The sequence below is a fragment of the Schistocerca cancellata genome, chromosome 8, assembly GCF_023864275.1.
Source record: "Schistocerca cancellata isolate TAMUIC-IGC-003103 chromosome 8, iqSchCanc2.1, whole genome shotgun sequence".
NCBI classification, from domain to species: Eukaryota; Metazoa; Arthropoda; class Insecta; order Orthoptera; family Acrididae; genus Schistocerca; species Schistocerca cancellata.
In genome coordinates, this window is record NC_064633.1 from 176,842,683 (window position 1) to 176,867,952 (window position 25,270).

At 41.2% G+C, this 25,270-nt stretch overlaps 1 protein-coding gene across 1 annotated transcript in view; it reads left to right on the top strand.

Moving 5' to 3' along the window:
- Positions 1-25,270, top strand: part of LOC126095453 (lipase 3-like) — a 124,657-nt gene that overhangs the window by 18,668 nt on the left and 80,719 nt on the right. Inside the window, exon 3 of the mRNA XM_049910246.1 lies at positions 1,731-1,845. Within this exon, the coding sequence (XP_049766203.1) occupies positions 1,731-1,845 (115 nt within the window). The remainder of the gene's footprint in view (positions 1-1,730; positions 1,846-25,270) is intronic.

Consider the following 25,270-nt stretch of genomic DNA (forward strand, 5'->3'; position numbering starts at 1 on the left):
TCGATTCGAGCGTCGGTATCAGGAACCAGGAAAGCAAACCGGAGACTATCAGTATAGTGTCTGATGCGGTCCCAGGTTTCGTAAAAGAATAATAAAGCCAACATGAGCTGTAACAATACGCCTTTATTTAAAATGTTATATTACCTTTCCTCTTACAAAATATTAGTGTTTTACGACGCACCGCGAATTAGTTATTCGAATGGGATGGAAATCGGTAGATGTGATGTACATATACGGACAAACAAATGATCACAATTTCAGAAAAAAACTGGATGATTTAAATAAGAGGAAGAGCTTCATAAATCGAGCAAGTCAATAACGCGTTGGTCCACCACTGGCCCTTATGCAAGCAGTTATTCAGCTTAGCACTGATTGATATTGTTGTTGGATGTCTTGCTGAGAGATACCGTGCCAAATTCTGTCCAATTGGCGCGTTAGATCGTCAGAATCCCTAGCTGTTTGGAGATCCTACCCGTAATGCCCCTATCGTTCTCAATGGGAAAGAGATCCGGCGACCTAACTGACCAAGGCAGGCTTTCGTAATCACGAAGACAGGCAGTAGAAATTCGCGTCGTACACGGACGGGCATTACCTTGATTATATGTAATCCCAGGATTCTTTGCCATGAATGAAAATAAAAAAGGGCGTAGAATATCGTTTGTGACGGCAAACACAGGTGTCCTGGTATGAAAACAAATGACAACCCCACACCATCAGTGTTGGTTGTCGTGCTGTAAGACGGGCGACAGCCAGGTTCGTATCTCACTGCAATTCGGAGCGTCCCCAGACACGTCTTCGCTACTCGTCGGGGGTCATTTCGAAGCGGGGCTCAGCACTGAAGACAATTCTACTCCAGTAAATTAAATTCCAGGCACCATGCTTGCTGAAAACGTGTCTGGAGACGCCCCGGACAGCTGTGGGATACCAATCTAATTGTCGCCCGCCATGTGGACCAACAACCAGGAGCGACGGTTTCGGATGTTACTCATTTTCGTAGCAAGACCCCTTCGGTTGTCATCAGCGGCAACCTTACAGCACGTCGGTACGTCCACTATATTTTACGCCCCGTTTTGATGCCCTCCGCGGGAAGCCATCCTGGGCTTACATTTCAGTAAGATATTGCTCGCCCACAAACAACGAGAGATTCTCCTGCTTCTCTTCTTGCTTGCCAAACCCTACCTCGGCAAACAAGGTCGCCGGATCTCTCCCAACTTTAGAACATTTGGCACATTAAGGGTAGGGCCCTCCAACCAGCTTGGAATTTTGATAACCTAACGAGCCAGTTGGACAGAATTTGGGACAACATCCCCTTAGTAGAACAACCAGCAACTAGCAATTAATGCCAAGTGAATAACTGCTTGTATAAGGACCTAAGTTGGATCAACGCGTTATCGACTTCCGTAATTTGTGAAGCCCTTTTAATTAACAAATTATGAAGCTTATCTGAAATTGCAATGGTTTGTTTGCTTGAACATTTACATGACATCTACCGATTTCCGCCCCTTCTAATAATTCCTTTGTGGCGCGTCTTTTTCTTTGTTTTAGAGTGTACTTACGACTATAGCGTGTTCGCCTCTGTGCAAGTTTGCTATATATTCATTCATCTTTGTGGTCGGTGTAATCGCTACTGTCCTCCATGACATGTAGCATGTTGAATGGTCTAGGCAGAAGTGAATGCATTTGGACCTATGAAGGTAGCTACTGGATTATTTCCTTTCCTTTCATTTCAGGGTACATTTTGGCTGATGCTGGGTATGACGTTTGGCTGGGCAACATTCGTGGTAACTGGTACTCACAGAAGCATCAGGATTACTCTCCAAAAAAAGATAAATTCTGGAAATTCAGGTAAGTTTATTATCGATTAATTTAGCTTTGAAGACAGTAAAACTAAATAGCAGCCAAATAAATTTTTTATGGGGATTCACGTCCATCTGTTATGCAAACATCTGTTGTTTTTGATGCTCAACACATTCGTGCCGTCATCACTGGGTATTTTTATTCAGTTCCGTACAATGCAAAGAATATGCGTATTATAATGAAGAGGGATGGAGAAAGACATGAAGGCACAATTCGTCAGCCTAAGCAAGACAGCCGTAGGGATGGAACTGAGGATCGGGTAGGACAAGTCAAAGATGTTGATACCACCCAGTGCTGGAAAACATACACGGCACATTGCAATAGGCGGACAAATTTAAATACGTGGAAGAATATATAACTGGAAGAAACAGTAACAAAGAAGGAATGTGTATGAGAGAGGTCACCTTTCGGTACGAGTAGAGTTGTATACAATAAAGAGAATACAGACACAAAGATGAAACACAACAAGGCAACGCTGAGGAATGTGGTATTATATGCGGCTGAGACGATAAAACAAGGAAGAAATGATGCAGTTGTTGGTGTTGTGGTCTTCAGTCCGAATACTGATGCAGCTGTCCGTGCTAGTCTACCTTGTGCAAGCCTCTTCATCTCTGCATAACTACTGCAGTCTAGATTCAGTTGAACTTGCTTACTGTATTTTGAACCTTTGGTCTCGCTCTACAGTTTTTATCTCCCACACTCTCTTCCTTTACCATACTGGTGATTATCTGAGGCTTCAATATGTGTCCTCTCAACGGATCTCTTCTCTTAGTCGCCGGCCGCTGTGGCTAAGCGGTTCTAGGCGCTTCTGTCCGGAACCGCGCGACTGCTACGGTCGCAGGTTCGAATCCTGCCTCGGACATCGATGTGTGTGATCTCCATAGGTTAGTTAGGTTTCAGTAGTTCTAAGCCTAGGGGACTGATGACGTCCCATAGTGATGACTGATGACGTCCCATAGTGCTTAGAGCCATTTGAACATTCTTTTAGTCAGGTTGTGCAATGAATTGCTTTTTTCCTCAGTTTGATTCAGTTCTTCCTCATTTGCTGTCAGATCTACCCACCCAATCTTCAACATTCATCTACAGCACCAAATTTCAAAAACTTCTGTTATCTTCTTGTCTGAACTACTTATCGTCCGCTTTGCAGAAGAACTTGAAAAAGAAGAGAGAAAAATACTGAGGAAAATACTAGGCCCTAAATGAGGTACTGAGATATGGATGCAGTGACCTAGGGAAGAAATATGTTGGGCCATGAGGAAGAATGCAAACGTAATGACGAAGTGAGTATGGGTAACAACGCCCGCTCGGCTAGCGCTGCTTCCCAAGCGGGAAGGCGTGCCGGTCCCCGGTACGAATCCGCCCGGCGGATTAGTGTCGAGGTCCGGTGTGCCGGCCAGTCTGTGGCAGGTTTTTATGGCGGTTTTCCAACTGCCTCGGCGAATGCGGGCTCGTTCCCCTTATTACGTCTCAGTTACAATTTGTCGGTGATTGCTGCGCAAACGCTGTCTCCACGTACACGTACACCATAATTACTCTAGCGCACAAACATTTGTAGTTGCACTCGTCCGGTATGAGACGTTCCCGGGAGGGGAGGGGGAGGTGGTTCCACTGGGGGCCGAACCGCACAATAACCCTGGGTTCGGTGTGGGGCGGCAGTGAGGTGAGTGGACTGTTGTAACCAGTTGTGTCGTTGTGAACCACTGAGGGCTATGAGGGGGGGAGGGGGGGGGGGAAGTAGCCTCTCTGTCGTTTCTAGGTCCCTGGTTCAATACACATGCACATACACATGGGTAACAAGAAGGAAGATAAGAGGAAAGGCAGGACCAAGTGGGTTTTGAAGTCATGAATAGCTGGTCGGAATTGGTGGTCAATGTAAAAGGGAAAGAAAATTGGAGAAGCAATTATACAAAGGCAAATTATGCCAGAGATCGACGACAGAGAAGGACGCAGGAAAAGAATAGACAGTCACCAGTGGAACAGACAAGAGATAGCGAAATCGAAGATCCTCGGAAAGGAAAGAACGGGAGGGCCAAAGAGAAGGGATGAAAGAGGTTGTGGGATGGTAAGAAGGAAGTCGGATAGTCCGATTATCTGGACTTCTCGATCAATCTCACAAACGTCCACGCGGCCTTGGTCAAACTACTGGCACTGTTTACCATTTTACCACTGTTGGACCCATACTACATTTGGCCTGCCAGAATTTCACCGTGAATCTATCTGCAATTAAGACCTCTGTGCGGCCTTAGTCAAATTGTTGGCACCATTTCATTACGGCTGGACGCAACTTTGCATTGCATTTGGACCCCCAGTACGTCATGGTGAACCTCTGTGCAATTCAGACGTTTTGTCCACGCTGGTTGTATTATCCCACGTAATTCAAATCTGGAGTACGTTTCCAGTAGTCGTTCTGTTTCAATCGAACGCACTTGTTATCCGTACCGCAGCAGAACTGAGTCTGCAAGAAACCAGGAGTTTATACTCTCTTCTGATAATGCACCGTTCTTGTCCAATGCTCTTAGCATGAGACAAAATGTGTATCTTACTTTCTGAAGTCGGTTCATATTATGAACTTGGTTGATGAGATAGCAAATTTCTTACGTGACCATCACCCAACCCTATTTGCGGACGTAATGTACCGCATTTCCGAGGCAATAATAAAAAAATAGAATAACGTAAGAATAAATTTAGTTGACATGACTAAGTGTTATAAGCGAAAAGTTGTTATCGTTACACAAGGAAATGCGTTTTTTGTCAATGTTTATAGTGTGCTGTTAATTAATCTAGGCACCCCACCCAAATTACCCTGGCTGACTGGTACGTTAGGACAGATGTGTAAACAAACGTTCATTCGTAGCATCCATTTGTTTAACATAAGAATAAAATAGATTGTTTATTCCAAAAACAAACACCCTTCAAGTTAACATACAACTATGTATTCTTCAGAATAGAACATTGTTACCCACAAAATATGAAGCCAAGAAGTTTTTAACATCAATGTAACACTGCAGTTCACAGATACTGGCCAATGTCTTTAACCATGTGCATCTTACCAAAACTTAGAAGAAATTCCCACAATGTCGTAACAACATTAAAACAGTTTCTTCAAACGTAATTACAGTAGACTGCCAACACATTTTTTTAAAAAAAACCATAAATATTACGTAAACATACAAAAACATCAGATAAAGATCGTTCAGTCCTCTTAATAAAAAACACAAAACCATTCAGCAGAACAATAATAAGTTCACAGAAAACGACAGGCTATCTGAAAGGTAATTTGGTCTGTTGACGACGCATTACCATTTACGTCATACGTTCCACTTATGCTGAACATCTCTTAACGACTAGCATGGCTACTGACGTCTGCTTTCACTAAAAAATAGCCCAGCTTCACAGTCTTTGACCATAATGCAGTCCGTTTCCTAAAATATGCATACTTTAGACACAGCCTAACAGTAGATGATACACAAGCAAAACTAACGGTAGCGCTTACTGCGCGACAGTAACTCTAACATTCTGCGTGGTTTCTGTTTATTCTATGTCGTGTCTTGCTACCACTTTCGCGCAACGACGCTCTGAGCGTGTTTTTTTAGGGAATTGACTAGTTTGAACCTAGGACCTGTTGCTGGTAAGGAGACGCCAGACCACACATGACATGTAGAGTTCAGAAGAGTTCAGTGAGACTAGCGATGATAGAACCAAATACTTAAGTATTTCAGCGTCAGCTCCACTGCACTCCCTGTAAAAGAATCTTAATACTAACTAAATTTAGTGGAAGGGGTTCAAGGCATTCCTATTTTTAGTTAGCTGGTAAAATAATGTCGAAAAGGTAGTTAAGTTTACCATTGGAAATTTTATTCTACTCACAAAACATTGTTTATAAATTGCACTGTTGATAAAAGGAAATATTTTAATACAGGATGATAAAAACCAACTGCGTTCAACAAAAATGTGAACGAATATTCCCTTAGTGGGTTTCCAAGATCTACAATGGATCGAAGGATGACCTATGCCATATCACATCTATAATCTAGGTTTAAATTAAGTTTCACAAAAGAGAAAACTATCAAAATGGTCTACAGTGAACCTCACTTATCTTTAGTTACTTATCTAACTTGTCGTAAATTACAGTGGCTGATGTGGCTTCTCAATAATTATATAACCGAAAAATCATCGCGTTTCAGATTTTAACTTACGTAGCAAATGTGAATACCATGAGCTTCAATTGACGATCGACACTAGTACTACGTAAAAAGGGGATGTAACAGATGAGACTTCTGCAGTTCTGAGTGAAGCCTTATGCGCTCAAAAATGCGGCATCGCGTGCGTTCATTACCTTGTCGGTGTTCGTCAGGGGGTGGCGGCCAGTGCAGCTCCATACAGCTCGCCGTCTCGGAAGCAACTCTCTCCTGACTTCTCCTTACTACAATTTCCCGAAGTTGGTTTAAAAAAAACTATCTGCCTGTGTTTTCATCTGACCAATCAGGGTCTCAATGTTAACCTTAAGCTCCGCCTGCAAAAATTCTGTCTTTCCAATGAGAAACGATATACTTTTCGTGGTGGGGCAATGTTTTTAAAGTTTGCAACGTAACAGAGACGCGAAAAAGTCTCACGCTAAAACTTACAGCTGGTGTGGCCCTTTTAGTGTTACCGTAAGATCTATACTGTTCTTCTGGAGGGCTCTATCTTTTAACATGGACTAGGGGGTGCTCCTGGCAGTTACTTTTCGTGGTGGGGCAATGTTTTTAACGTTTGCAACGTAACAGAGACGCGAAAAAGTCTCACGCTAAAACTTGCGGCTGGTGTGGCCCTTTTAGTGTTATTGTAAGATCTATACTGTTCTTCTGGAGGGTTCTAGCTTTTAACATGGGCTGGAGGGTGGTCCTGGTGGTTAGCTGCGACGTGGGTGTTTGTCCCTTATCGTAGGGCCTTCTAACTTAACACGGTTCTGCTCTCGGCTTCTGTTCTCGTTTCTCCCCTCGGAACTGCGTCTGTCTCACGGTGGGAAGGAATTGCTTATCATCTCAGGGTTTTCACGGAAGGTGTTGGATTTGCCTGACACCTTACATATCACCATCCTTCGAACTTAATTTTTGCACTGAAGTTAAGCAGCGATTGAATCGTTGTCTAAGTCAGTCAAAAATTATTCCTTTATCTAAATTTTGTTGCCTACTGTTCAGCCACATTACTCTGGTTCTATGTTAGTTTGTATTACTGATTTATATTTTTATATTCTTCCACATTATTCTCGAAAATATGTTTATATTGACAAGAGAAGAATATTTTATGCTATTATTATTATTAATTTTTAATTATTGTCTTTCTGTATTTAAGTGTGAAGTTTGTTTTTTAAGAAGTTTGTTATTGAAAGTGAGGAGTCTTTCACATCGATTTTCCTAGAAATATTTGTTTTTATAAATGTAGTACTTAAGTAAAATCTATTCCTAACACATTTTCTAAATATCATGTACAAGTAAAATGTTTTTGTTTCTAGACACTCATTTCACCATTGTTACACTAACAAATAAGAATTACTTCCAAGAATTGCTTTGACAAAGAAATATGCATACAGAAGTATTGAGATATTATCATAACAAATGGTACAAATGTTAAAAAAAAAGGGAAAACATCCAACAAGATAATTTTTTATTCTTTGTTTTTATAAGGAGAAAATAAGTAAGATATAGTTATTCTGTTATTTTTATGAGGAGAAAATAAGTGGCATATAGTTTTAGTGTTTATTATACCTTACTTTTGTTCTTTATATACTGTCCATTTCAGAACTAATGGCTTATTTTTATCGATAGTCTATTTTTTACTTAAGTCCATAGTCAATGACTGTTATTTTGTAGTTTATTAGCTGTCTGGTGTGCTTAACTTATTTAGTTTTTCACATGTTTCTTTTTGCACAATTCCTACATCACATAATTTGATTTCAGACATTCACACAATCCTAGGAATGTTTAAGCATGAGGTTGACGAATGTTTTTGCATGAAGGTGATGGACCTGAGCGAGATGGATGTGGGCAAGTATTTGATACACAGCTTCGTTCGTCATTCATTGTTGGCTTTGAAAGTGTGTGTTGCTGTTGTGAAGGTCCCATAATGGAATGGAGCTGTGAGTGCAGAATCTCATGGTTTACTGGCTTTGTATGTGTGAAAGTCATCGTTATATGTCAATGAAAGCGGTCGTTTTTCGTTTAATACTTCGCAGACGACTAGTTTACAATAGGATAGAGATGTGGGAAGGTATGTCCTCTATTCTTCACCCATCTTCTTTCTTGGTCTCAATCTTGCGAATCTTCAACTTCTGTTCTTCCTGCTTTTTCTCTGCTTCTTACTTGCTTCTTGGTTCTTCTCTGGGCAGGATATGGAAATATTTATTGATAACTAGTCGCTTTGAAGTTCTTGTCTTAGTAACAGTTTGATAAATTGTTTGGGGACGTCATTTTTACTTTGTGGAAGTTTTCTTCAGTTTCGTGCACCAGCGTGCTGTTTAATAGCAGTAGTGTGACTATTACACATTTTTTTTTGGCAGTGGTGGCTTGCCCAAGCGGTCTTCTCGTCGGGCCGTTTTTTGCTCGCTCCCCTGAGTTGGGGCGTTCCAAGACCCTCTTGGCCTTCCATGTTCCACCACTCTGTGGTTCTGTGTTCTGCCCCAGCAAGGTTCCGCTTAGCGGGCAGATTTAGTGCCCACTGTGGCTACAAGGGCCCTCTGTTGGTCTCATTGTCCGTTCCCTTCTCTTGACACTTCTGCCTTATAGGAATCGTGTCTTGCTAATTACGTCCTTTTCTTTCTTGATACTTCTCGCATTTCAACTTGTGGGTTGTTGCATCTGGTCTTTGCTGGAGTTTTTACAATGGTTCTTACAAAAAGTTTTACTGATAATGATCTAACATATTTCTAGTACCTACATTGTTTTACGCCTTTTTAAAAAGCTTTACAAAGTTGGCGCCCTTTCCATGTTACAATTCTAAGATATTTTGAGTCTTCACTTCTACAAGAATCCTCAAATTCGTTTTTTATTTTTGTGTAGTGTTGTGGTGTATAGCATTTTAGTATTTCATGCTGTTAGACTATCTATGCTTTATCCCTTCACCTTAACCTATGCTACTATTGGTGTTATTTTTGTTTTTGTTTTTATTGAAACTACTTTCTTTTTCCCACCTCCCTCTCTCTTCATTCGTCTTTCTCCTGACGACCTTATCTGCAACATAATCCTGAAATATTGTGCTGATTATTTACCAGTAATAAAATCAATCTTCAAACTTTTTGATATGGCTCACATAGTGAAGTCCTAAGTTTGTGCCTGTTTTTGGGTTCATTAGTTCCACAGCATTATCATGAGCAATTCGGCTAATTATGACAGGTCCTTTGTATGCAGTGTAAAACTTATGTATTTTGTGTTTCTGTTTGCTGGAGAGATGGTGTGTTTTTACAAATACTTTGTGGCCTACTGAGAATGTTCTTTTAATTGCTGTTCTATCTCCTCTTTCTTTTCTTCTAACGGCTGCTTTTCTGATGTTGGAGAGTGCTGTTGCTATGACTTGTTTGTGCTGTCTATGAGGTACAATAGGAAAACTAACATTTTCTGTGGTTATGTTTGGGGGTTCAATATTTTTAAGTACAGTAACTGGAGGTAGTAATGTAGTGCTATGTGGCATTTCATTAATTACTTCTTGAAAATCTTTAAGGTATATATCCCAAGTGTTGTGTCTTTTGCCTGCATGTAATCGGCATAAAGTGCCTATGTCCTTCATAGATCGTTTTGCTGGATTTACGCTAGGTTTGTACTGAGATATGTAGATGGGTTTTATTTTGTGTTGTTTTAACGAGTTCTGCCATCGCACTGATTTGTATTGTGGGCCATTATCCGAAATTATTCGTTCCACTCGACCTACTTGTCTGAGAAAATCTTGTCTAAATGCTTTACTTATAGTAAGACCTGTTGCCCATTTTAATGGTGTCAAGGTAACATATTTAGAAGTAAGTTCCAAAACGACAAATATGAAAATATATCCATTTTTTGTGCATGGGAGGGGCCCCATCAAATCTGTTGCAGCTAATTGTTTTAATTTTTTAGGGATTATTGGAAACATAGGTGGTTTGGTTTGGAAAGTGATGTGTTTAGCCCTCATACATTTTTTGCATTTGACTAATACTGTTCTAATTTGTCTTTTCATATTAGGAAAATGGCTTGTTTGTTTTATTTTTAAAAAGCATTTCTTTGGTCCAAAGTGGCCATTACTTAAATGTGTATACCATATATACTTATTAATTAGTTCATCTGGGATATAAATTAACCCATTCGTTGCAACATTTCGTCTAAAAAATAAAACATTGTTTTTCACGAGATAGTGCTGTCGAATGTCTGGAAAATTCTTACTTCTCCACTTGTGTTTGATTCCTAGTATTTCGGGATCATTGTCCTGTTCTTTGCCTATGTTTTTCAATGCTGTCGTAATGTAGTTTTCGAAAGGTACTTGTTTCATATACTACATTGTAAACTTGTCTTCTGCTGCTTCCAAACCTATGTTATTGAATGCACCCTGTGGACATCGTGATAAAGCATATGCTAATACAGTCGCTGGTCCTGGTATGTGTGTAATAGTGAAGTCAAATTCTTGTAGTATAAACATCCATCTGGCTAACCTCCCATGAGTTAGTTTGGCGGATAACAGAAATTATAATGCTTTGTGGTCAGTGTATACTTTTGTTTTTCTTCCGAACAGGAAGTATTGAAGAGGCTGGAAGCCCCATACAATGGCCAATGCTTCCATCTCCGTGACTGAATAGTTTTTCTCGCTTTTTGTGAGTACCCGACTGGCAGATGCTATTGTTCTATATGATCTTAGCCCTGCCTGTTCGTATTCTTGGAATAAAATAACTCCTAAACCTGTTTTCGCGCTATCAGTGGCTATACAAAAATTTTGTGTTAGATCAGGATGTGCTAAAATCGGTGCTGTTGTTAGTACGTTTTTCACTTTTAAAAATTCTTCATTGGCTTGTTGATCCCATACCCATGGCGTGATTTTTCCACTCAATGCACATAGGCGTGGTGTTGCGAGAGAGTCGATCCAAATAAATTTTTTATAGAATCCGGTGAGACCTAGAAATCCTCTGAGAGTTTTCTTATTATATGGAGTACAAAATTCTTTGATTGCCGTTAGTTTTTCTGGGTCAGGAATTACCCCTTTCTCTGAAATTATGTGTCCTAGAAATTTGACCTTTCGCCTTCCAAATTTGGATTTTGTTATATTTACTGTGACCCCATGCTCTTTCATGATCTGTAAAAACTGATTTAATGTGTCGTTGTGATGTTCCCAAGAGGATTCTGCTATAATCATATCATCAACATAACAAGTAATTTTTTGTAAAATTTCAGGACTGAGTATAGTATTAAATCCCCTAATAAACGCTGCTGATGATATGTTTAAACCAAATGGCAATCGTTTAAACTAGTAACATCTACCGAATACGATAAATGCTGTAAATTTTCTACATTCTGGGGCCAATTCTATTTGCCAGAAACTACTCCGTAAATCAATTGATGAAAATATATTAGCACCGTGGAAGTTTTGTATCAATTCCTCTAATTTTTCTGGGCGATCTGTCTCAGTGATTATGATTGTGCTGATCTGTCTGGAATCAAGCACTAACCTGATGCTCCCATCTCGTTTTTGTACAATATGGAGCGGGCTGTTATATGTGGAGGTAGCTGGTTCAATAATATCATCAGCTAACATTTTAGATATCTCCTGGAATACTTTATTCCTGTAGCTTATTGGGATTGTATAGGGTAACACTCTAAATGGTTTGTGCTGTTTTACTTCAAACTTGTACTGAAAGTGTTTAATACTGCCAGTCTGCTTTATCTCATAAGATACCCTCTAATTCTCTTTTACTGTGTTCCGAAATACCTTGAACTTCTTGCAATTTTTAAAAAAAATGGTTCAAATGGCTCTGAGCACTATGGGACTTAACATCTATGGTCATCAGTCCCCTAGAACTTAGAACTACTTAAACCTAACTAACCTAAGGACAGCACACAACACCCAGCCATCACGAGGCAGAGAAAATCCCTGACCCCGCCGGGAATCGAACCCGGGAACCCGGGCGTGGGAAGCGAGAACGCTACCGCACGACCACGAGATGCGGGCTGCAATTTTTCGTCGATTTCTTTATGGACTTCTAACATGAGTTGAGGCGATTCCCCTTTTTGTGCATACCATTCTAATTCTTCATCCTCTTTATCTCGCGTCATTCTTAATTGTTTGTTTATAACTGGTATTTCTTCTAATTTTAGCTTTTGCTCAAAGAGAAGTGTGACATTCTCGAATGTTACGCTACCTTTCCCCATATCTATTATCGCTCGTCTCTCATTTAAAGAATCTGCACCTATAATCAAATCTACGGTTAGTTTAGGTATAATCACGAAGTTGGCTTCGATCTTTTGACCTTGGCACGAAAGAGTTAACCTTGTTTGTCTCCTAACTTCCGCAGCATTGTTTCTAATAGGACCTCTTACTTTAATCTTACATGTTTTCAGAACTGGCAGTTCCTCATTGGCATTACAGTGCATGAATAAATTTTCTGAGATGGCAGTCAGTTCACTTCCGCCGTCAAATACTATATTGACTGGGATATGCTTTACCATGGCCTTCACAATTGGTTGAATTTGAAAGGGTAGGTTCTGTTCTTCTTGTTCTTGCATCAACGAATCCTCCACTGAATCATACATGAGTCTTTTCAGGAATTTCCCTTGTGAATTCGAACTTTCTGTAGAATAAGCTTCGACTGCTACTTCTCTCTCTTTTATTTCCTCTTCTCAATTTCTTCCTTCATTTACGCTTTCTTCAACATCCTCTACTTTTTCCTCATCCTCGTCTATCTTCTCCTTCTTCGTCGCTACTCCCACATAATCTCATCTAAATGCTCTAATTATCGCTTCATAACTTCCTTCATTATATACATTGGGTTGTGTGCCCACTAGTAACTTATTTGCAACTTCTGTCGACTGCACATTACCCTCATTGAATTCGCTTTCCCTGGTTTCCATCTCAAATAGCCTTGCAATGCTCATTACTTCATCCTTTCCCCTACATTCGTTGTGCATGCCTCTGGTAATTCATCTTCCTCGTCAGTATTCCCCCAATTAATTTCGTCTCAACACGATATGGTTATTTTCTTGTCCTCGTTTTCATCTAGTCCCTGCGGATTTGTTTCTTCCTTCTTCTCTTCTCGTGATAAGGTATTTACTTCTCTGTTCAAGGTGCTGCAATTGTCCTGGGTCGGTGTGACATTCTCTTTGGCATGGGCGCTTAGCTGTCAATTCGAACGTTTATTGGGGTTTGGTGGTCTTACCTCCACCTCTTCTATCTGTATTCTCTTTTCTTGTTCAGCTTGTTGATAGTGGTTTCTTTGTTGATAATTTGTCGGTCTATTGGTTCTCCAGTACCCGTTCCGGTTGTAGTTATTCCCTCTGTAATAGTTGTTGCCATTCCTGGGTGAATTATAGTTATTGCCATATTCTCTTCTAAATCCATGACCGGTTCTTTGTAGAAATCTGTTGTCGTTTCTTGGTGCGAAGTTATCACGTGGTTCGTAATTATTGTTTCTTCGTACTGTGTCTTGTGAATTCCACTGCTTTTTGCTTTCGTTTTCACGTGCGCTTCGTCTTTTTATTGCGTCATCTTCCGAAAATATGAACTCTAGTTCCCTTAGAATACCTTTAAATGCTTCGACGTCATTGCCTCCGCGCCCAACTAATGATTGCTGGTATTTCAATGGTACCTTCATCTCGTATAATTTAATCAACTCTCCGTCACTGTATGGTACATCTAAGCATTGATTTTTCTTTGCCATTAATTCGAAAAATTTCACGAGACTCTTCTCTCCTGAATTTTCAAAATATGGGTTCTGTAATAATTCGTACTTCACTCTGTTCTGTGCTTCGCTGGATCAATATCGTGAGAGAAACTTCTCTCTGAAATCTTCGTACGATCGGCATGTCGCTCCAACAATTTGCATGGTTTCTGCGACTGTTCCTGACTTGTATGCACATGTTGTTGTGGCCTTCAGTCCCGAGACTGGTTTGATGCAGCTCTCCATGCTACTCTATCCTGTGCAAGCTTCTTCATCTCCCAGTACCTACTGCAACCTACATCCTTTTGAATCTGCTTAGTATATTCATCTCTTGGTCTCCCCCTACGATTTTTACCCTCCACGCTGCCCTCCAATACTAAATTGGTGATCCCTTGATGCCCCAGAAAATGTCCTACCAACCGATCCCTTCTTCTGGTCGAGTTGTGCCACAAACTTCTCTTCTCCCCAATCCTATTCAATACTTCCTCATTAGATATGTGATCTACCCATCTAATCTTCAGCATTCTTCTGTAGCACCACATTTCGAAAGCTTCTATTCTCTTCTTGTCCAAACTATTTACCGTCCATGTTTCACTTCCATACATGGCTACACTCCATACAAATACTTTCAGAAATGACTTCCTGACACTTAAATCTATACTCGATGTTAACAAATTTCTCTTCTTCAGAAACACTTTCCTTGCCACTGCCAGTCTACATTTTATATCCTCTCTCCTTCGACCATCATCAGTTACTTTGCTCCCCAAATAGCAAAACTCGTTTACTACTTTAAGTGTCTCATTTCCTAATCTAATACCCTCAACATCACCCGACTTAATTCGACTACATTCCATCATCCTCGTTTTGCTTTTGTTGATGTTCATCTTATATCCTCCCTTCAAGACACCATCCATTCCGTTCAACTGCTCTTCCAAGTCCTTTGCTGTCTCTGACAGAATTACAATGTCATCGGCGAACCTCAAAGTTTTTATTTCTTCTCCGTGGATTTTAATACCTAGACCGAATTTTTCTTATGTTTCCTTTACTGCTTGCTCAATATACAGATTGAATAACATCGGGGAGAGGCTACAACCCTGTCTTACTCCCTTCCCAACCACTGCTTCCCTTTCATATCCCTCGACTCTTATAACTGCCATCTGGTTTCTGTACAAATTGTAAATAGCCTTTCGCTCCCTGTATTTTACCCCTGCGACCTTTAGAATTTGAAAGAGAGTATTCCAGTCAACATTGTCAAAAGCTTTCTCTGAGTCTACAAATGCTAGAAACGTAGGTTTGCCTTTCCTTAATCTTTCTTCTAAGATAAGTCGTAAGGTCAGTATTGCCTCACGTGTTCCAGTATTTCTACGGAATCCAAACTGATCTTCCCCGAGGTCGCCTTCTACTAGTTTTTCCATTCGTCCGTAAAGAATTCGTGTTAGTATTTTGCAGCTGTGGCTTATTAAACTGATTGTTCGGTAATTTTCACATCTGTCAACACCTGCTTTCTTTGGGATCGGAATTATTATATTCTTCTTGAAGTCTGAGGGTATTTCGCCTGTTTCATACATCTTGCTCACCAGATGGTAGAGTTTTGTCAGGACTGGCTCTCCCAAGGCCGTCAATAGTTCCAATGGAATGTTGTCTACTCCGGGGGCCTTGTTTCGACTCAGGTCTTTCAGTGCTCTGTCAAACTCTTCACGCAGTATCATATCTCCCATTTCATCTTCATCTACATCCTCTTCAATTTCCATAATATTGTCCTCAGGTACATCGCCCTTGTATAGACCCTCTACATACTCCTTCCACCTTTCTACTTTCCCTTCTTTGCTTAGAACTGGGTTTCCATCTGAGCTCTTGATGTTCATACAAGTGGTTCTCTTATCTCCAAAGGTCTCTTTAATATTCCTGTAGACAGTATCAATCTTACTCCTAGTGAGATAAGCCTCTACATCCTTACATTTGTCCTCTAGCCATCCCTGCTTAGCCATTTTGCACTTCCTGTCGATCTCATTTTTGAGACGTTTGTATTCCTTTTTGCCTGCTTCATTTACTGCATTTTTATATTTTCTCCTTTCATCAATTAAATTCAATATTTCTTCTGTTACCCAAGGATTTCTACTAGCCCTCGTCTTTTTACCTACTTGATCCTCTGCTGCCTTCACTACTTCATCCCTGAAAGCTACCCATTCTTCTTCTACTGTATTTCTTTCCCCTATTCCTGTCAATTGTTCCCTTATGCTCTCCCTGAAACTCTGTACAACCTCTGGATCTTTCAGTTTATCCAGGTCCCATCTCCTTAAATTCCCACCTTTTTGCAGTTTCTTCAGTTTTAATCTACAGGTCATAACAAATAGATTGTGGTCAGAGTCCACATCTGCCCCTGGAAATGTCTTACAATTTAAAACCTGGTTCCTAAATCTCTGTCTTACCATTATATAATCTATCCGATACCTTTTAGTATCTCCAGGGTTCTTCCATGTATACAACCTTCTATCATGATTCTTAAGCCAAGTGTGCACATATAAAGTCTAATTTGTGTGCTAGCGTCCAGTATTCTGGTAATCCTACTCGGAATTGATCAATAAAAGTTCGTGGATGTAATGAGTGTGCACACATAAAGTCTAATTTGTGTGCTAGCGTCCTGTGTTCTGGTAATCCTACTCGGAATTGATCAATAAAAGTTCGTGGATGTAATGAGTTTCCTTCTCGTAAGTGTTGAAATTTTCTGACTGTAAAGAAATGATCGTTGTCGTACTTCGTCATAGTTCCATATGAAATTCGCGATTCTTCGCCACTTTTGTTTCTGATCATTTCTCCCGTCGTTCTTTCCGGTTGTGGTAGATCAATTGGATATTGTCCACTGTAACTTTCGCGTACCCTTGCGTAGTATCGTTGGAGCGGTACGCAATAATTTTCTTCCATCGGTTGTGAACGTGTAGCTGAATGCATTGAACTGTACTTTTCGCGACCTGGCTTTCCATTGTCAGGTATTGGTTCGGTATCTTGTCTGGCTAACCTTGCCGCTTCATTGAACGATCCAAACTGTCTTGAAACATACATTTGTGGTTCTGCATGTGTTTGTGGTGTCGTTTATTCATCAAGAATTTCGAAACGTGTTTTTTGCGGTGCAGGCTGTCTGATTTCACGTATGTTATTTTCCTCCTGTGATTGGAATCGAAAATGCATGATATCTTCGTTAATTGCTTGTTTTTCCGGTGCTGTTACAGATACGGATGTGGTTGCAGACTCAGTGCTTATTCGATCTTGTTCACTACCTTGTTCACTGCGCTCTTCAATGGTTTGCAACAACTCTGTTCGCAATTTCTGAAATTGTCGCTTCGTTTGCGCTTCTATTTTGACTATGCGGTTATCATATCTTTTCAGCGCTGCTTTGGTGATACGTTTGCGTAACACACTGTTTTCAACAATTTCACGCGCTGTACCTGCTGATTGTCTAGTAATTACGTTTATCTGTTTCTCTAGTTTCATGACTACTCCCTGGGAGTTGTTACGTAATGTTTTGATCTCGTCCTGAGTGTCATTACGCAATGTTTGTACGTCCGCTTGTACCTTGTCAATGTCTGTTCTCAATTGATTGTGACCTGTTACTAAGTATCCTATCACTTCTCGAGATTCTTTTGCCTCGTTTTCAATATGACTTAGGTGTAACTGAATTTTTTTTGTTTTGTTCTTTAATCTCACGCATTTGTCTCGTGGTTTCTGCAATTTGTTTCGTCGTTTCTGCATTCTGAGTTTTAATTTGGTTCGCAATTTCTTTATTTTGTCTTTTCATGGTTTCCGTCATTTGTTGTAATAATTCTGCCACATTGGTGGGTCCTATTGCGTTTTCTTCCGACGTCCTACGCTCTGTGTTTTCGCCCAAGAGTTGGTTGTCCTCGGGCATGGATGTGTGTGACGTCCTTAGGTTAGTTAGGTTTAAGTAGTTCTAAGTTCTAGGGGACTGAAGACCACAGCAGTTAAGTCCCTTAGTGCTCAGAGCCATTTGAACCAGTTGGTTCGCAACCGATTGCATTGAACGGTGCGGTGACACGTTTCTGCTCGAATTCCTTGTACTCTGTGGTGAGGGAGCTCTGATTACTTGTACTATGGGTTCTACGGATTCAAGACGAAAGTTAGAATCCTCATCGACTGTCTCCCTACTTTCCTGCTCCTCTGTCGTATGCTGACTTACGTTTTCTATGCCTTGACGTACATTATCCTCGTTATGGTGCGTTATCTGTCCTATTTCTCGCGATACTGCATCGTCTGTTGTACTGTCCTCTATTCTCTGTCCGTCCTCATGTTGGGTCTATACCTCAATTCGGTCAAGGTCTCGATCTGTCATTGCTAATCTTTCCGAATCCCTTATTTTCTGTTTTAAAAGCAATTCACGCGGCCTACTTCGCGTCAACATGCGCTCATACGATCTCAAGCGTTTCATAAACTTTTTGCACACACGACTTGACAATCCATTCACTTACTTGTTGGGTCAGAACCAACTTGTCAACAATGTATCCGCCACCTGTGCGCTTGCATTGGAGAGAAAACTTAATTCTAACAATATTAAAATTCATAACTTAATTATGCTATTGTCTCTGCTAGAATGTCTCACGTTCTATTGAATACTTTCTTACTACCTATCGCTGCAGCTACTGTTTTCGACTATTTATAACTTTAGGAAAAAAATTTTTACTACGAAAATTTTTCAACAGGATATTTTTCTGACCTACATATGCATGTGATCGCCCTTCAATCATGGTATTTTACCATCCTGGCAGGGTCGCCATTCTTTAACATTCTGCATGGTTTCTGTTTGTTCCATGTCGTGTCTCCCTACCACTTTCGCGTAACGACACTCTGAGCATGTTTTTTAGGGAATTGACTAGTTTGAACCTGGGGCCTGTTGCTGGTAAGGAGACACCAGACCACACATGACATGTAGAGTTCAGAAGAGTTCAGTGAGACTAGCGATGATATAACCATATACTTAATGATTTCAGCGTCAGCTCCACTGCACTCCCTGTAAAATAATCTTAATACTAACTAAATTTAGTGGAAGGGGTTCAAGGCATTCCTATTTTTAGTTAGCTGGTAAAATAATGTCGAAAAGGCAGTTAAGTTTACCATTGGAAATTTTATTCTACTCACAAAACATTGTTTATAAATTTCACTATTGATAAAAGGAAATATTTTAATGCAGCATGATAAAAACCAACTGCATTCAACAAAAATTTGAACGATATTCCCTGAGTGGGTTTCGAAGTTCTACAATGGATCGAAGGATGACCTATGCCATATCACATCTATAATCTAGGTTTAAATTAAGTTTCACAAAAGAGAAAACTATCAAAATGGTCTACAGTGAACCTCACTTATCTTTAGTTACTTATCTAACTTGTCATAAATTACAGTGGCTGATGTGGCTTCTCAATAATTATATAACCGAAAAATCATCACGTTTCAGATTTTAACTTACGTAGCAAAAGTGAATACCATGAGCTTCAATTGACGATCGTCACTAGTATTACGTAAAAAGGGGGTGTAACAGATGAGACTTCTGCAGTTCTGAGTGAAGCCTTATGCACTCAAAAGTGCGGAATCACCTGCGTTCATTACCTTGTCAGTGTTCGTCAGGGGGCGGCGGCCGGCGCAGCTCCATACAGCTCGCTGTCTCGGAAGCAACTCTGTCCCGACTTCTCCATACTACAATTTCCCGAAGTTGGTTTTAAAAAAAACTATCTGTCTGTGTTTTCATCTGACCAATCAGGGTCTCAATGTTAACCTTAAGCTCCGCCTACAAAAATTCTGTCTATCCAATGAGAAACGTTATACTTTTGGTGGTGGGGCAATGTTTTTAAAGTTTGCAACAATACAGAGACACGAGAAAGTCTCACGCTAAAACTTGCAGCTGGAGTGGCCCTTTTATTGTTATCGTAAGATCTATACTGTTCTTCTGGAGGGCTCTATCTTTTAAGATGGGCTGGGGGGTGGTCGTGGCGGTTACGTTTCGTGGTGGGGCAATGTTTTTAACGTTTGCGACGTAACAGAGACGCGAATAAGTCTCACGCTAAAACTTGCGGCTGGTGTGGCCCTTTTAGTGTTATCGTAAGATCAATACTGTTCTTCTGGAGGGCTCTAGCTTTTAACATGGGCTGGGGGTGGTCCTGGTGGTTAGCTGCGACGTGGGTGTTTGTCCCTTATCGTAGGGCCTTCTAGCTTAACACCGTTCTGCTCTCGGCTTCTGTTCTCGTTTCTCCCCTCGGAACTGCGTCTGTCTCACGGTGGGAAGGTATGACATGCATTTAAGCGTTCTTGTGTAAGTCTGTGGTATTCCATTTGCTCACTCGTTACTAGTATTACTTTGGTTAATTTAATGTCACGATCTATTCGGAGCTATGTGACATACTTCTGGATTTGCTTATCATGTCAGGGTTTTCATGGAAGGTGTTGGATTTGCCTGACACCTCACATAATTTTTAAATCTCGGCCAGGAAGGTAACAAAATCTTTTAAGGTGACGCGCAATAGTTCGAACAAAACATAATAAGGTTCAGCGAGACATGCACTACTTATAATCTTGCCTCAGAAATATATGTAGTGAAGCCTCAGCCTTAAAGCAAACCTTAATGTTACTGTGTAAGCGTCACATGAGCCTCGACAGTATAAATCATCGACCACGATTTTACTTGGTGCCACAAACAGAAAAAAAATTCAGTAATATTGGACAAGACAGGCACCGTAATGTTCTTGACCAACTTGACGAACGACCACAATACTGTCGTACCTATAAGCACGCAGAAATAATTACTGTCCAAGCTTACAGTATACCGGCGGCATTAATCTTTAGACTAAGATGCAAAAACAAAAACATACACAGTGCAATGTTAGTGATGCGTAACCATAACGTACCACAAAACAGCCTACAAACCCTGATCCCATTATCATAACATCATCCAGTTCAAAAATAACCCGACAAGCATCACCTGAGAGCGCCCCCAGCGCACCACAGCTTATCGAATGTGGCTGTTACTTCCTCGTGAACACATATGCACATGCAGACTCAACCGTACGCCGTAACATGTATCTGGAAGGACTTGATCCCGCCCTGGAAGCATTCGAATGTCACTGTAACGCCAGCATATATCAGCCAGGAGCCCGTTACCACAAGCAGCTAAACGTGGTTCTCTTCGATGGCGCAGAAACCATGTGCTAATCATCCAAGAGCTAACAGCCTGCTCTCGGCATCGTTCACGTCTAAGTGACTTGTAAAGACATTACGGGTCTCTCCAGTCTGAACGTCCACCTCCATTCGCTGCCTGTAGTCACTTCTCACTGTTCAGATACGCGTCAAAGAGGGCACCCAGCATAGAGATCACTGAGGGCACCTGATCTTGCGATATCTTTGACACAGCCGCTGTCGATAGCATTAGTGCCAACCATGGGTACAATTGACTTGGAATCCAAAACTCAGATGGTGTACGGTGAAACACGTATTCAGTACACAAAAGGAGATCAGGGATTTTCACCTGCCCCCAGATGACTGGGTGTTGTTGTGTCGTCTCCATCATCATCATTCATCCCCATTACGGTCGGAGGAAGGCAACGGCAAACCACCTCCATTAGGATCTTGCCTCGTATGGCAGGGCGGGTCTCCCGCATTCCCCTTCGCTCTGTCAAGAAGCATGGGACTTCATTCACATTGAATTAGAAGCTGCATCGAGTCTGTGAGAAAGAAGACAAATAGATACCACTTATAGGAGAATTTAAAGGCCTGAAAGACTAAAACCGTATACCAGACTGGAACTCGAACACAGTTTGCCCCTTCGTGTAGCAACATGAAGTTCCGAATTAGAGTCCCGAGCTACCACCTTCTTTCCAGCAAGTTCTATGAGAAGAAATTTTCATTGCAGGTCATATTTACTTTATTTACTACGGAAGCTCAGTGTCACAGATCTTACTTAAGCAGCACAAGGTAGTATGTGGTGCTCATCAGAAACCCACCGATGATTCGCTGATGACAAGACATTACGACCACCTGCTTTATAGGTGTGTTGGGCAACCTTTAGCAGACAATACAGCAGAGAGTATAAGTGGAATGAATTGGGATATTCTGTAGCAGGCTTCCGGATGTATGTAGCAGCTGTTGTCTACATCTACGTGATAACTCTGCTATTCACAATAAAGTTCCTGGTAGAGGGTTCAATAAACCACCTTCAAGCTGTCTCTCTACAGTTCCATTCTTGAACAGCGCGCGGGAAAAACGAGCACTTAAATTTTTCTGTGCGAGCCCTGATTTCTCTTATTTTATCGTGATGATTATTTCTCCCTATGTAGGTGGGTGCCAACAGAATGTTTTCGCAATCGGAGGAGAAAACTGGTGACTGAAATTTCATGGGAAAATCCCGTCGAAGGAAAAACGCCTTTGTTTTTATGATTGCCACTCCAATTCACGTTTCATATTTGTGGCACTATCTCCCTTATTTCTTGATAATACAAAACGAGCCGTCCTTCTTTCTACTTTTTCGATGTCATCCGTCAGTCCTACCTGATGCGGATCCCACACCGCACAGCAATGCTCCAGAATAAGGCGGACAGCGTGATGTAAGCAGTCTCTTCAGTAGACCTGTTGCACCTTTTAATTGTTCTGCCAATGAATCGCAGTCTTTGGTTTGCTCTACCGACAACAGTATCTAGGTGGTCGTTCCAGTTTTGGTTATTTGTAATTGTAACCCTTAAGTATTTAGTTGAATTTATAGCCTTCAGATTTGTGTGACTTATCGCGTAATCGAAATGTAGTGGATTTTTTTATAGTATTTATGTGAATAACTTCACACTTTTCTTTATGCTTGGACAATTGCCGTTTTTCACATCATACAGATATGGTGATGCATTTTGCACGAAATTCCCGGAACTTAGGGTTTGTGGGCACTGAGCTGGTGCCCTAAGCGCCCCAAATATGTTCCATACAGTTCGGATTACACCAACTTGGTGGTGAGGACATCAGCACGAGTTCACTATTATACACTTCAAAGCGCTGTAGCAAGATCCTGGTTTTGTGACACGGACAGTTATCCTGCTGAAAGGTGCCATTGCCGTCGGGGAACTTTTCAAGCATGAAGGGATGCAGGTGGTCAGAATTAATGCTTACGTAGTCTGCAGGTGTTACGGTACATCCGATTTCTACCGCAGGTTCCATGGAAGCCCAGGTGAACCTCCCCCACGGAGTAATACTACCAACATCGGCCTGTATCCGAGGCGCGGTGCATGTTTAGAACAGCAGTGTCTTGAGTGACGTTGTTCGGGACACGAAATTTCATGGTGTTATAAGAAACGTGTTTTATGCGGCCAGGAGACTCCCTTCCACTGGTCGGCAGTCAGATTACGACGATCCTGCGCCCTTACAATCGTAATTGACGATTCCGTTGCGTCAACATGGGAACACTGCTGAGGGGTTCAATGTCCAACAACGTGCACCTACCAAGTGCTCTTACACGCTTATGCCTGCACCAGCTTTGTCGTCCTATATACCACAAATCAGCGCCTACCCCACCTTACAGAGCGGGCAAGCTAGAAGCCTCCACATTGTGCGAAGAGGAGTTTGCGTCCAACATCTTGACGCCTACTCCTGGTTTCAACTCCTTTCAAGCACTTTCCATATATTTTTTCAAACAAAATTCCAAAAAATTCCGCACTGGCTATGTGAATGATTTTTATTAAATCTGCGACCGGTTTCGCACCACTTACCGGTGCATCCTCAGGCAATCTGTACAAAGAACAATATAATAAGAGCTCATATAAACTACGCGATCCCCCAATTCTGAGGTGTAAATTAAACTTTTAAATAGCCAGTTTTTTTAATGAAACAAGAAAGTACTAACACACACTGTTTACAACATAGTAACGTTGAACATTGCCCTGTAGCCACTCCCCACTATTCACGTCCAATATACGGTCATCTGGTGAAAGCGATAATTGTTTTGGTTGGCAGGAGAGCCAACACCGGGTTACTAGAGGAAGCCGAAAGGCACGCGTTTTAGCTCACGCAGGCTGGCGTGAGGTCTGGAACAGGACAAGGAAATTAGAATTTAGAAAAACGGACGTAGCTGATGGAATACTTAACTTTAATCCATTAATGATGAGCGTCGCTCTTGACTGTACCTGATTCAGTATCAATAGTAACTGGTAATGGCGCCTTGCTAGGTCGTAGCAATTACGTAGCTGAAGGCTATGCTAACCATCGTCTCGGCAAATGAGAGCGTATTTTGTCAGTGAACCATCGCTAGCAAAGTCGGTTGTACAACTGGGGCGAGTGCTAGGAAGTCTCTCTAGACCTGCCGTGTGGCGGCGCTCGGTCTGCAATCACTGATAGTGGCGACACGCGGGTCCGACGTATACTAACGGACCGAAGCCGATTTAAAGGCTACCACCTAGCAAGTGTCGTGTCTGGCGGTGACACCACAATAATTAAAATTTAAAAATCATTTTAAAATTTTTTGCCCATTTTCAAAGTCGTTCGTGTCAGTTGATCCTATTTGCGGCCCCTATTGTCACTAGGCTGGTTCCCCATTCGATTCAGCTGCGCTTACATAACCGGTCTTTATAATTAAAGTGCAGCTAATCAGGGAGGTCCAGCGTGGACTGTAATTATCGGCATATAATGCCTGGTAGATAGGTAAATGCGTTAAAGCGGAATCGATTCTCGCTGGAAAACAAATTAGTTCCTGTTGTGGCCACCAGGTGCAAATCTGGCGCTCTACACTGTGAGTTTGCAAAGCTCTGTATAAAGGAATGTATGTCCATCCTTTTCCCCTGCGTTTGTCGCCGTCCGCCGTTCAGGACTGGCTAAAACTGCGTCACGTGACATTAGCAGTCATTGTGGGCCCAAGCGTTACGTGTGAAGCGTAAGAATTGTTGTGTACCTTCGAAGTTTTAAGTAGAATAATACCTCAGTGCTTTGCTTTTGGCTGTTCATTTCGAAGCGAAAAGGGGGGAACACTGTACAGAATTCCTTCCGAAGAGAGAGATGCAACAAGAAGGAGAATATTGGTCACAGTGGGAAAGGTTGCAGGAACTCGACTCAACCATTCAATTAATTTTATTCATTTCTGGCCTTTTGTCTTCGTCTCCTTTTTACACTTTTGTTACTTCATTTCCAATCCATTCGAACAGCAAAAAAAGACAGAAGAGCTAATAGGATGGTTTAATGGCAATTTAATTACAAAATAGAAATCTTAGAGATAAAACTGCCACAGTTAGCACATAAAACGAAAAATAGTGAGTGGTACCGTACAAAGTTATCATGACCGGTAAAACGTTTGACCTGGTCGACTGTACAGTATGGTTTAAACTTATATTTACGATTCTCACAATAATAAATTGTACTTTGTTCCACAGAATATAATCTAAAAAAAATTGCTCTAGACAACTACCGAACCTACGACCTTTCATTCAGTAACCATTGCCGTTACCAGGAGACTATTATTACTGTTGCAGCCTGGCCGCTAACCGATGTTTTATTAATACAAATAGAGTTGTTACTGTTTCCTAC